Below are 14,337 nucleotides of genomic sequence, written 5' to 3' on the forward strand. Positions count from 1 at the left end.
GGCACCCCTAAGATTTTTTTATTTTTCAGTAATCTCCACACTCAATGCAGGACTCAAACTCACAACCCCGAGATAAAGAGTCACATGCTCTTCTGACAGAGCCAGCCTGTGATCCATTTTAAATGAATTTTTCTGTCTGATGTGAAGTAGGGGTTCAATTTCATTTGGATGTCCAATTATCCCAGCACTATTTGTTTAAAAGACTATTTTTCCCCAATTAAATTGTCTTGGTGGGGCTCCTGGGTGGCTCAGTCATTAAGCATCTGCCTTCAGCTCAGGTCATGATCCCAGGGTCCTGGGATCGAGACCCGCATCAGGCTCCCTGCTCAGCGGGAAGCCTGCTTCTCCCCTCTCCCACTCCCCCTGCTTGTGTTCCCTCTCTCACTGTCTCTCTCTGTCAAATAAATAAATAAAATCTTTTAAAAAATTAAATAAATAAATAAATAAATAAATAAATAAATAAATAGTCTTGGCATTCTTGTCAAAAATAAATTGACCATAAATATAAGGATTAACTTCTGGACTCTCAGTTTGGTTCCATAGATTTATATGTCTATTGTTATGCCAGTATCATGCTGTCTTGATTACTGTAGCTTTTAAATAAGTTTTCAGGGGCACCTGGGCAGCTCAGTTGGTCGAGCGTCTGCCTTTGGCTTAGGTCATGATCCCAGGGTCCTGGGGCAGCACCCCACATTGGGCTCCCTGCTCAGTGGGGAGTCTGCTTCTCTCTCTCCCTCTGCCCCCCCCACTCATGCTCTCTCTCTCTCTAATAAATAAATAAAAAGTTTTTAAAAATAAATAAGTACGTTTTCAATATGTTTTTCTCAAGATTGTTTCTCTCTATGCTAGGTCCCTTGCTTTTCTATATGAATTTTAGAATTGCCTCGTCAATTTATACCAAAAATTGCAGCCGGTTATCAATAGGGATTGCACTGAATATGTAGATCAATCTGGAGAGTTACCATCATAACAAAATTAAGACTTCCAATCCATGAACAGGAAATGTCTTTCCATTTATTTAAGTCTTCGATTTCTTTTAACAATGTTTGTAGTCTTCAGTGTTCATGCCTTGAACTTCTTTTGTTAAGTATTTTGTTCTTCTATTATTTTTAATTTTAGTAAAATACATATAAAATTTACCATCTTAGCCATTCTTTTTTTAAGATTTATTTATTTATTTCAGAGAAAGAGAGAGAGCACAAGTAGGAGGGGGCAGAGGGAGAGAATCTTCAAACAGACTCCCCACTGAGCATGGAGCCCAATACGGGACTCAATCTTATGACCCATGAGATCATGATCTGAGCTGAAATCAACAGTTGGGTGCTTAACTGACTCAGCCACCAAGACACCCTCATCTTACCCATTCTTAAGTGTATAGTACAGTAGTGTTAAGTGCATTCACACTGTCATATAACCCATCTGCAGAACTCTTGATCTTGTGAAATTCTACAGCAATTAAACAATTAATTTCCCCCACCCTCTAGTCCCAGCCAGCCATCATACTACTTTTTTCTTTACAAATTGGACTACAGTTGGTACCACATATAAATGCAATTATACAGTATTTGTCGTTTTGTGACTGGCTTATTTCATTTAGCTTAATGTCATCATGGTCCATCCATGTTGGAGCATGTGTCAGAATTTTCTTCCTTTTAAGGGCTGAGTAATATGGCATTACATGTATTATAATGTTCTTTTTGGTGCTACTGCAAATAGAATTGTTTTCCTACCTTCATTTTCAGATTGCTCATTGCTAATGGATATACAATTGTTTTTTGTATATTGCTCTTGGATTCTGTGCCTTCCTAATAGACATGGTTTTACTTTTTCCTTTCCAACCTGAATGCCTTTTACTTCTTTTCCTTGCTTAATTGCCCTAACTAGAATCTCCAGTATGATGCTGAACAAAAGCTGGGAGAGCTGACATCCTTGTCTTATTCCTGATCCTAGGGAGAAACCATTCAGTCTTTCACCATTAATTATTATGTTAGCAGTGGGTTTTTTGTAGATGCCCTTTATCAGGCTGAGGAAATTCCCTTCTGTACCTAGTTTGTTAAGAATTTTTATTGTGAAAGTGTGTTGAATTTTGTCAAATGATTTTTCTGAGTCTACTGAAGTGACCACATGGTTTTGGTTTTCTTATTCTATTAATTTGATGTATTATATTGATTGTAATCTATTGATTCCAACATACTCTTGTATTTCTGGGATAAATTCAACTTGTTCATGAGGCTTTGTTAATTTTATTTCATTCTTTCTTCCTTCTGTTCCTCAGATAGCCTCAATTAACCTATCCTTAAGTTTGCTGATTCTTTCTTCTGACTATTCAAGTCTGCTGTTTAGCTCCTCTAGTGAATCAGCTAAAATATATGACACAAAGTCCGAGTTCATATAATACATTTATTGGAGAGCCCTGTGTGTCTTCATTAAACACTTGCTTTTTCCCCCCCACACACAATTCTAACAAGCTTAGTTATCTGTTCCTAATGCACAGAATTGGGAAAAAAGAGGCTAGTTAAAATTATGGAAGCAGCCAAGTGTCCATCAGTATATGAATGGATAAAGAAGATGTGGTATATGTACACAATGAATATTATTCAGTCATAAAAAAGAATGAAATCTTGCCACTTGCAACAACATGGATAGATCTAGAGAGTATAATGCTAAGTGAAATAAACCAGTCAGAGAAAGACAAATACCATATGACTTCTCCCGTATGTAGAATTTTAGAAACAAAACAAAGGATAAAGTAAAAAAAAAAAAAACAAAACGAGAGAGAGGCAAACCAAGAAACGTTTAACTCTATAGAGAACAAACTGATGGTTACCAGAGGGGAGGTGGGTGGGGGATGGGTGAAACAGGCAAAGGGGATTAAGAGTACACTTATCTTGATGAATAATGAGTAATGTATTGAACTGCTGAATCACTATACTGTATACCTGAAACTTATATAACACTGTATACTAACTACACTGGAATTGAAATTAAATTAAATTTTAAAAAAAGAGCCTAGAGACCATTCCCCTGACCAAAAAAAAAAAAAAAAAAAGACAGGAAAACTATAAGCAAATATTTAATAATCTAAAAGCATATAAGTCAGAATACTTAGCCTAAAGAAAAACTGTGCTTCATACTTAAACAGCTCCTGGGAGGTTTTCAGTATTGAAGTATAAGAGTTGATGTTCATAATAAAGATTCAAGCCAATGAACAAAGGTTACATGTATGTTTAATAGCTGAGAAGTCTGCTTAGGAAAGCAGGGAAACAACTTGAAAATACAGAAAGTTTACCATTCAAGGGGGTTTCACCTATATGAAACATCAAACTCAGGTCTCTCCAAAAGTGGTGACATATTACTACTGGGTATTTATCCCAAAGTTACAAGTTGTGATCCGAAGGGGCACCTGCACCCCAATGTTTACAGCAGCCATGTCCACAACAGCCAAACTACGGAAAAAGCCCAGATGTTGTCCATCAGCAGATGAATGGATAAAGATGATGTGGTTTATATACGCAGTGGAATACTACTCAGCCATCAAAAAACTGAAATCTTGCCATTTACAACGGCATGGATGGAACTAGAGGGTATTATGCTGAGCGAAATAAGTCAATCAGAGAAAGACAATTATCATATGATCTCACTCATATGTGGAATTTAAGAAACAAAACAGAGGATCATAGGGGAAGGGAGGGAAAAATAAAACAAGACGAAATCAGAGAGGGAGACAAACCATAAGAGACTCTTAACTATAGGAAACAAACTGAGGGTTGCTGGAGGGGAGGTGGGTGGGGGGACAGGGTAACTGGGTGATAGGCATTAAGGAGGGCACGTGATAGAATGAGCACTGGGTGTTATATAAGACTGATGAATCACTGACCTCTACCTCTGAAACCAATAACACATTATATGTGAATTAACTGAATTTAAATTTAAAAAATAAATTAATTTTAAAAAGTGGTGACATATTAACAAAGCATTCCTCTGGATTATAAATACAGATATATAAAAATATATAAAATAAATGAATATAGTTATATAACTATCAGGTTATATGTACATTTTAACTAAATTAGCAGATTTTGTTGAATGAACTGATAAATAAGCAAACAAATTTTATGTGGAGTCTGTGATGGAAAAAGACCGAAGCGGTCCAGTTCAATTTCTCTCTGAATGCAGGAATCTTTTCTAAAATCCATGTAAACTCACCATTCCAGCCTGTGCTTGAATAAGCATTTTCAGGGGTTGGGGTGGAGGCGGCAGTTGACTTTTCCAGATAAACATTTCCAGTACTGGAGAGCTAGTCAGCAAGATTTTCCTACACCTAGCTGATGCCTGCTGCTCTGTAAATTCCTTGTTCTAGACCTAGTTCTAGGATCAACACAAAGTAATTTTACTTTTCCTCCTTTTCCTCGTTCAGACGCTGACCCTTTCAATATCTGAGCACAGCTATCACTGCTTCCTTGGTCTTTCTCTAGGCTAAGCATGTCATTTCTCTTAACTATTTTTCATGTAACATAGTTTCCAGAGGCCTCAACATTTCATTCAGCTCCTTCTGAATAGTCTCAAGTTTATTATCAGTTTCTTAGGGTATAACATCCATAAGTAGACACATACACTTAAGGTGTCTTGACTAAAGTACTATACAGTGGTACTATCATCTCCCTGTGATTGTACACGATACACACTCCATTAATCGACTTAACATTTTTCCAACAACCCCCTCACAATCTTAGCTCCCATGTGGAAGTATCACCTCAGCTGTCTTTTAAAGACAAGGAGAAATTCAGCATTCAAAGCAAAAGGAAAACATTTGAAAAGCATAGAAACAAAAGAGAAACATCAAGTTCTACAAACTGCAAAAATTTGTTTCATTTGCATATGTTTCATATGTAATGTTGCATATGTAATGTTTCATTTGCATATTTCCTTTGAATTGGCTGACAATGGTAAGTTCAGAGTGAATTTTAGTTTCACCACAATTTGAGTCAAATGTAATTACTGGTGGGGCACCTGGGTGGCTCATTTGGTTAAGTGTCTGAGTCTTGATTTCAGCTCAGGTCGTGATCTCAGGGTCGTGAGACTGAGCCCCAAGTCAGGCTCCATGCTGGGCATGGAGCCTGCTTGACATTCTCTCTCCCTCTGCCCTGCCCCAAACTGCTCATGCATGCTGTCTCTCTCTCTCTCAAAAAACAAACAAAAAACCCCACTAATGTAATTACTGGTGATGACCCTCTGATTACCTACAATTGCTGCATACATTTGAGTTTTTACCCTGATCCTTTGAAACACAAGTGAACTTTTAGTTTATGAAACTACATACACTATAATAAGAAAAATATTGTGAGGTTTAATGAAATTAGGATTTATGGAGATTATCGTAGTACTCTACCTCTTTATTAGATATTCTTTCTTGAATCTGTTGGGCAGTGCCAGCTTCTGGATCCTTTTGGAGGGTTGGCTAAACAGTGCAGGAGAAGGGATCTCCCAGATAACAGACTCTCTACCACAGCTGTAGTAATACTGAGCCCTGGAAGTTACAGAAGAGAAAAAAACTGAGTGAAATGAGCATGAATTCCAATAACAGTAATTTCCAACGCTGACCCCCAACTCTAGGCCTAGGAGCAGGTATGATAGTTTACCCCTTTACTGTGAGCTATTCTCCACATGGAGAGACATCAGAAATGGTTGCAGCCATCAAGTTCCAGCTGGCTTTTAATATCCCATTCCAAAACAGATTAATTTTCTGTAATAAACTGCGTTCTTTTAAATAGACCAAAAAATAATTAAAAGAGAAAATTTGCTTCTTTTAAAACCAAATACCTTCTTAGTCTCTCAGAGACAATCACTAGAGATTGCACAGATAATAAAAGGAAAATAAAAGGCTATACTAACAAGTTTATGCCAACAAATTTTAAAACTTAGGTGAAATACATAAATTCTTTGAAAGACACATACTACTGATGCTCATTCAGAAAGATATAATATGAAGAGCCCTTGTCAAGAGTTTACAAAGCAATTCCATGGTCTTGCTGCCGCAGCACCCATTTTGTTTGACCAAGCAGCCTCCGGGGGCCTTAAACTGACCTTGGCCCCCATCTCATAAGCACATGCCCTAGATACCAGTCCACCAAGTCATAAGTAAATGTACATTCCTGATATGACTTTGCCAATAGCCCTGTGACCAACAATCTCCTGACTCCCAATGCCTTCCTTTTTTTATGCATCCTTTAGATATAAGTCCCAAGAAGCTTACCAAAACTCTGCTCTTTTATTTGAATCGATCAATCTGGTCTTGGCCTAGGAACCCCAAAGCACTTCACCTGCAGACCCTAATAAGGCATGTGCCCCAGGTCCTGCCTCTCTCTGCACCATGCTTTAACCTCCACGTGTGACTCCTCAAGGCATACCAGGTACTTCTAGGATCTGTGAGTAAAAAACTTCTCTATTTCAATTTCTGTTATGGTCTATTGTTGAACTGTGACCCCATGCTCCCCTTAACAAGCGTTATTTTGACAAATTCATAACAGCCCTATATCTATTAAATAAATTGAATTTATAGTTAAAAACCTGAACTAGAGGGTATTATGCTAAGTGAAATAAGTCAGTCACAGAAAGGCAAATACCATATCATTTCACCCATGTGTGGAATTTAAGAAACAAAACAAATGAACATAGGGGAAGGGAAGGAAAAATACAATAAAAGGAAAACAGAGAGGGAGGCAAACCGTAAGAAACTTAACTCTAGGAAACAAACTGAGGGTTGCTGGAGGGGAGATGGGGTAACTGGGTGATGGGCATTAAGGAGGGCACGTGATGTAATGAGCCTGGGTGTTATATGTAACTGATGAATCACTAAGTTCTACCTCTGAAACTAACAATACAGTATAAACATATACATAAAATTGAATTTAAATAAAAAATTTTTTTAAAATCTTCCCACCAAAAAACTCCAGACCCAAAATGACTTCATTGTGGATTCTATGAAATACATAAACAAGAAATGCCAATTCTATATATTTTCCAATTGATTCTGTGAGGACCGAATTACCAAAAACAAGTAAAGACATTACAAGAAACAAAGACATTACCACAAAGACACTATAAGAAAAATCTAGACTAATACACCTCATAAGCACAGATGCAAAAAGTTTAGTTTTATTGGAACACAGGCATGCTCAGTTTTTATAACGTCTGTGGCTGCTTCCTGCTACAATAGTGGAGTTGGGTAGTTGCAGTGGAGACTTTGTAATCAACTTTACTATCTACCCACTTCCTGAAAAAGTTTGCTGACTTTTGACTAAAGTGTATATCGAAAAGAGATAGAGAAATGGCTACTTCAATTATCTTGGAAACCAAACTTCAGATAAATAATGGTATCTTCACCTTTTTCCTGTTACTTTAACCTCCCTCACTACTTGTACTCATCCCCTCCCCCCTCCACAGTCTTTCCTCAAAGAACCAACCAGCAGAAAGTCTAGTCATTCAACAAACATGCACTAAAAGCAAATTGGCAATGGGTATCAAAAGTCTTAACGATATTCTTACCTCTACATGTAATAATTAACTCATGGTAATTAAGCCCGTGGCGGTATACAAAATCCACGAGAAGTTGCATGCATAAATAGTTCATGCACAACAATGTTATAGATGGTACATATCCCAGCATGATACTGCCACTTTATTAAAAACTCAAGGGGCACCTGGGTGACTGGGGCTTGAGTGGCCAACTCTTGATTTTGGCTCCAGTCATGATCTCGGGCCATGGGATCGAGCCCCACGTGGGGCTCTGTGCTCAGCATGAGTCTACCTGAGATTCTCTCTCTCCCTCTCCCTCTACCCTTCCCCCCACTTGCTCTCTCTCTCTCTAATAAATAAATAAAATCTTAAAAAAAAAACCCTCAAAATCCTAGTAAGCCAAAACATTATAAGATATAATACAAGTTAGCAATAGCTAAATATTAGTCTTGCGCTAGAAAAGTTTTACTGTAGCATCAGATGAGGAAATATATAGAGTCTTTAATCCTCAACAATTTTTTTACTACAGATTGGATAATTTATGGCTTTCAGATAAAAGGGCTGGGTTCTGTGTTCATTTTCCCTAGGGACTCCTGATAAAGTAACCTGATAACACACAAACACTAACCTGTTAGGTACATATCGGTGGGAGACTTCTTTGGGATGGGCAAGGTCCTCCAGTCTTTTGGTCAGCTGAGCTTTCAAAGCAATCCGGGCAATAGGGCAAATAGGATCTTGATTCCCCCAAAACAGTTTTCTGTTAAAAAGCAGAAAAATCAAATGGTAAGGAATTCACTACTAATGGACATCTTAGAAATGGCTCTTGATGGGTTCCACACTGATTTTCCTTCACTTCCAGAACTATCTCTATTACAGAATTTAACAATTTCCAGTAATCAGAAACAGATCAACTACTTATGCAGTTAAAATAAAAGAAGATTGTTTCACCTACTGTCCTAAAACATGGTGACCAAAAATGAACCTGTTTTCTAAAAGAGTTCTGTTTCTGCCATTGTATAATTAACACTGTAATTTATAATCAGATCAATGTAAAATGGGCATGCCATCTACCCAACACTGAGTTCCCGCTATGCGTGAAGCCCTATACCAGGGGGTCAGAAAATAAAACAGTATCAGGGTAATATTAGTAGCTCCCATTTGTGAAATACTGTGGGCCAGGCAGTGGGCTAAGTGTTCACTGACATCAGATCTTTTAGTCTGTACAATAGGCATGATTCCTGAGCAGAGGGTGAAGAGAAAAGGAGAATCAGTAAGGGATTCACCTGAAAAGGCTTCATGGAAGAAAGTGAAAGGCACAGACTGCCAGAAATGAGGCACATTCCATGTTGGGGTAACCGTGAGAAATGGGAATAATCAAGTATGGGTCAAGGCATGTTTGGTCAGGGACATGTTGGTAAATAATTAACTAACATTGCTACAATGGGGAGGGAAGGCAGAAGGAGTCAAAAGAAAGTACCTCGGTAACCTAACTTTGCATATAACTGAAATTGCCACTTAATTGAGCTTAACTATTTAAAAGGCCCTGGTTTTTTTTAACCTTATCTATATTTTTTAATACAATGTTTATTTCTCTACTTTGCAAGCATCAGCCAGAGTCACCATTAGAAATATTAATGAATGAATTAATATTCCCATCCCCTACATTCTGCTGATTCCATTTCCTAAATACGGCTTAAATCTGTCCGTTTCTCCTTACCCCTGTTGCTACTTTCCTTGTCCAGATCCCATCACCCCTATCACTGCCAGAGTGATCTTTCTAAACCCCAATCTGATCAAGTCACCCCCTTGGCTTTACACTGGACTCCCAACTCCTTACTGTGGCTTACAAGGTCCTCCACAATTTTGACAAAGAGCACCTGCCACTCCAGCCTATAAGTTCATCCAAAGGGAAGGAGCATGACTTAATCTTTTGGAGATTTCCCCCTAGGATAATTTAGTGCTGTACATGACAGGTGTTCCATCACAGTCTGATGAATGAAAGAATGGTGAAAACTGGGGACTCACCTGAGGGTGATGTAAAACAGAGTAGAGAGGAGAGAATGACCACAGGGAGAAGAGGCTACAGCAGAAATCAGGGCCTCAGGTGATGAGGGCCAGAGTGGGAGTGACATTGGGGAAGAGAGTAACTCTGTTTCCAAAAGAGAAGACTGGTGGATAGAGGTAAAAGCATCATGGAATGGGAGAGGAAGATTTCAAGACAAGATGCATCGAATATATCAGAAAGCATCAAATATAACTTAGACGTCAAGAATGGAAACTAAAACAAAACAAAAGACAATGGTACTTGGCCAGGAAAATATCAGTGGTAATAGAAAAAGTGAAGAGCATCTAAGGGATAAATATCAAAGCCCTGATGGAGAAAGGCTAAGGGAATCAGGGATTGGGAAGCAGAGGTGACATATATACAGTTGACCCTTGAACAATGAAGGGTTAGAGGCACCGACCCCATACAGTTGAAAATCTGCATATAACTTCTGACCCCCGCAAAACTTAACTACTAATAACCTACTGTTGACCAGAAGCCTTACTGATAACATAAACAGCCAATGAACACATATTTTGTTTATGTATTCTATGCAGTATTCTTATAATAAAATAACCTAGAGCAAAAAAATGTTATAAAGAAAATCATAAGGAAGAGAAAATACTTTTAATTACTGTACTGTATTTACTGAAAAAAAAATATCTGGGTATAAGTGGACCTGTGCAGTTCAACCCTGTGTTGTTCAATGTTCAACTGTGTATATTGGTTTTGTATTCATTGCTTCAAATTCAAAGCAAAAGGTACTTTAGACACGACAATTATGTCAGTACATAATATATGGTCCTGATGATGATTTCTAGGTACTGAACCTTTATGAGATCATTATCTGCTTGCAAATTTTGTCCACAGGGCACCTGGGTGGCTCAGTTGGTTAAGTGTCTGCCTTCAGCTCAGGTATGATCCCAGGGTCCTGGGATGGAGCTCCACATCAGGCTCTCTTCTCAGTGGGCAGTCTGCTTCTCCCTCTACCCCTCCCCCTGCTCATGATCTCTTTCTCTTTCATGCTCTCTCTCTCTCTCAGATAAATATTTTTTTAAAAAGAAAATTTTGGCCATAAAAACTAGAAAACACATAGTATGAAGGAAAAGTATTGAGAATTATGTAAAAGGCAGGAGAGCCAGCCCAAAGTAAGCTAGAAGGAAAGGATCAGCGGGATGAGAAAGAGCAGAGACTACAGTTGAGAAAAATGTGGATGTAATGTTCATCAGAAAGTGGGGAGACTAACTGACATGTCAAAGCAACATATTATGCAGATGACTCTTCACTCTACTCTGACAGCATTTAAAAATCACCTATGTTTAGCTGTTACATAGCTAACAATATCAGGGAAATAAATGTTTAATCTTTTACAGTCCATAATGAGGACTTGACCTCAGAGCATAGGGTTCTTATCCATATTGTACCTGTTTGATGGATCCATGAGATATAACAATATCTGATACAATCACACCCCTAGAATTCTAGAATAAGGGACCTAGAAGGGTTCTTGAGAGTACTGTGTTCAGTATCCTTTTCTGAACAGCTAAATCTCTAGTCTTACATTATTTCCAGAGTCAGAAAACACAAAACAGCTTTCATTAGTCTATCTCCAGAGTGTTATTGTTCTGAAATTCTTACACCCTCTCCTATTATAACAAGTATTTATTTAGCTTTCATCTCTATAAACTGCTCTATGTACTTGAAGATTTATGAGACAGTCTTTAATCTTTCTTTGTCAGTCTGGACAACCACAAATTATTTGAATGTATCCTCATAGTTCCATTTTTCTTTTTTTAAAAGATTTTATTTATTCATTTTAGGGACAGCACACACACGTGTGCGAGCAGGGAGGGGCAGAGGTGTGGGAGAGGGAGAAAGAATCTGAAGCAGACTCCGCACTAAGTACAGAGCCCTACCCAGGGCTCAATCCCACAACCACCAGATCATGACCTGAGCCAAAACCAAGAGTCAGACACTCAACCAACTGCGCCACCCAGGCACCCCACCATTTTTCTTTTAATAATTTTCTTCCTTGGTTTTTGAGGCCCTCTCTTTCCTGGTTCTCTCTCCCACTCACACTCTCTTTCTCTCCCCCCCTTCCTTCCCCCACCTCTTTTCCAGTTTTATTGAGAAATAATTGGCATACATCACTGTATAAGATTAAGGCACACAGCATGATGGTTTGATTTACATATATTGTGAAATGATTACCACAACAGGTTCAGCTAACACCTGTCTTCTTCTAATTCTCTCTTGCCTACTCCTTCTCAATTTCCTTAGGAAGTGTCTCTTTTGCAACGTAAACAATGGCATGTGGCCCAAGGTTCCCTCTTCCTCACTATTTTTAAAAAAATTTTTAAAAATTAAAAGTGTGCCTGGGTGGCTCAGTGGGTTAAGTGTCTGATTCTTGACTTTGGCTTAGGTCATGATCTCATGGTCATGGGATAGAGCCCTGTGCTGGGCTCCACACTCGGTGGGGAGTCTGCTTGGGATTCTCTCTCTCCCTCTCCCTTGGCCCCTCCCTCCCATGCTCTCTTTCTCTTTAAAATAAATTAACAACAAGTCATAAAAAAAAAAAGTATCACTAAATACTGATATTTCCAAAATAGTATCTCCAAGAATTCTCAAGCATTCTCCTGAGTGTTAAATATTTATTTCCAAATGCTTACTGGATGTCTCAAAAGCATCCCACATGACAAGCCTGTACCTTCCTCCCAAACCTGTCCCCCTCTTATATTTCCTTTTGCAGTTACAATAATGTTTTCCACTTTATTTCTAAAAACAGAAACCTAGAAATCATATTTGATTCCTCCTCTCCTTCAGGTTCTTCATTTGTCACTAAGTCCTATCCATCTCTATCTTGACTCTAACCTTTCTTGTAACCCTCAAAGCCACTCTCTTAGGACAAACCCTCATTATTTCTCTCCTGTATTATCGTAATAGCCCCAAATCAATCTTCCTGACTCTAATGCTCTATGCTATCAAAGGGACCATGCCTTTCTAAAACAGCCATTGTGATATAATGTAAGTAAATGGGCTTTGTATGCAATGAACATAGATTTAAATCCCAGTTTTGGTACCTGCAATTAACTTTTTTGAGCTCAATTGCCTAATCAAATCACTCCTTCAAACTTTCTAATGGTTTCAAATAGGAGTAGGTTGGAGAGGAGTGTTCTAAGATTACTGACAGTTCTAGCGATTTTCACTAACACATCTCTTATCAATGTATACCTCTCATCAATGTATATGTGTATGTACCCATCCATGAAAAAGAGAGAATTTAAAGCATATTATATTATTTATGTTTAAAAACAAGCCTTTTAAAAAATAAATGTTTAGGTTATAGCAAAGTTGCAGGATATAACTTAATATTCAAATTCTACTGATTTCTTATACACCAGCAATGAACAATGGGAATTTGAAATTAAAGACAGAACACTATTTACATTAGCACCAAAAAAATGTAAATACATAGGTGTAAATCTAACAACATAAGTATAAGATCTCTATTAAAAAAACTACAAAACTCTGGTGAAAGAAATCAAGGTAGAACTAAATAAATGGAGAGACAGTCCATGTTCACAGATACAAAGAGCCAAAAATTGTTACGATGTCAGTTCTTTCCAACTTGATCTACATATCCAGTGCAATCTCAATCAAAATCCCAACAAGTTACTTTGTGGATATTCATTCACAAACTGATTCTAAAATTTGTGTGGAGAGGCAAAAGATCCAGAATAGACAACACAATATTGAAAAAGAAGAACAAAATCAGAGGACTGCCACTAGCTGACTTCAAGACTTACTGTAACACTATAGTAATCAGACAGTAGTATTAGTGAAAGAATAGACCAATAGATCAATGGGAAAATATAGATCCTAGAAATCATCCACACAAATACAGTCAGCTGATCTTTGACAAAGGAGTGAAGGTTATCCAACAGAGAAAGGATAGTCTTTTCAACAAATGGTGTCAGAAAACTGGACACCCACACGCAAAAAAGTACATCTAGAGACACCTTTCACAAAAATTAACTTGAAATGTATCATAGACCTAAATGTAAAATACAAAACTATAAAACTTCTAGAAAGTAACGTAAGAGAAAATCTAGGTGACCTTAGATTTAGCAATTCATTTTTAAATATGACCAAAGCATGATCCAAGAAAGAGAAAAATTGATAAGTTGAACCTCATTCAGATTAAAAACTTTTGCTCTGCAAAAGACACTGCTAAGAGAATGAAAAGATGAGCCACCGACTAGGAAAAAATACTTGCAAGACACATATTTGATGTTTGACAATCTTACAATATTGTAACCTGCAATTCAGGTCACAATACCAATAACATAGATGGGGGGCTTATAAACAACAGAAATTTCTCACAATTCTAGGAGTTTGGAAGTCCAAGATCAAAGCATCAGCAGATTCAGTGCCTGGTGAGGACCTGCTCTCTGGTTCATAGTCAGGCATCTTCTTCTGTGTTCCCAAATTGCTGAAGGAGCAAGGGAGTTCTCTGAGGTCTCTTTCATAAGAACATTAATCCCATTCACGGGTGCTCCATCCTCATGATTTAATACCTCCCAAAGGCCTTACCTCCTAATACCATCACATTGGGGATTAGGTTTTCAATTTATAAATTTTAGGGGAACATAAACATTCAGTCTATAGCATCTGATAAAAGATTGGTATTCAAAATATACAAAGAACACTTACATTTCAACAATAAGAAAACAAACACCCAATTAAAAAGTGAACAAAAGTGTTGAACACACACTTCA

At 37.8% G+C, this 14,337-nt stretch overlaps 1 protein-coding gene across 1 annotated transcript in view; it reads right to left on the reverse strand.

Annotated features, from left to right (window-relative positions):
- THEGL (theg spermatid protein like) overlaps window positions 1-14,337 on the reverse strand; it is a 51,770-nt gene that overhangs the window by 12,373 nt on the left and 25,060 nt on the right. Inside the window, exons 5-6 of the mRNA XM_021701622.2 lie at window positions 8,144-8,272; window positions 5,390-5,527 (exon numbers count right to left, since the gene is read on the reverse strand). Of these exons, the coding sequence (XP_021557297.1) occupies window positions 5,390-5,527; window positions 8,144-8,272 (267 nt within the window). The remainder of the gene's footprint in view (window positions 1-5,389; window positions 5,528-8,143; window positions 8,273-14,337) is intronic.

Source organism: Neomonachus schauinslandi, chromosome 2, assembly GCF_002201575.2.
Source record: "Neomonachus schauinslandi chromosome 2, ASM220157v2, whole genome shotgun sequence".
Taxonomy (NCBI): domain Eukaryota; kingdom Metazoa; phylum Chordata; class Mammalia; order Carnivora; family Phocidae; genus Neomonachus; species Neomonachus schauinslandi.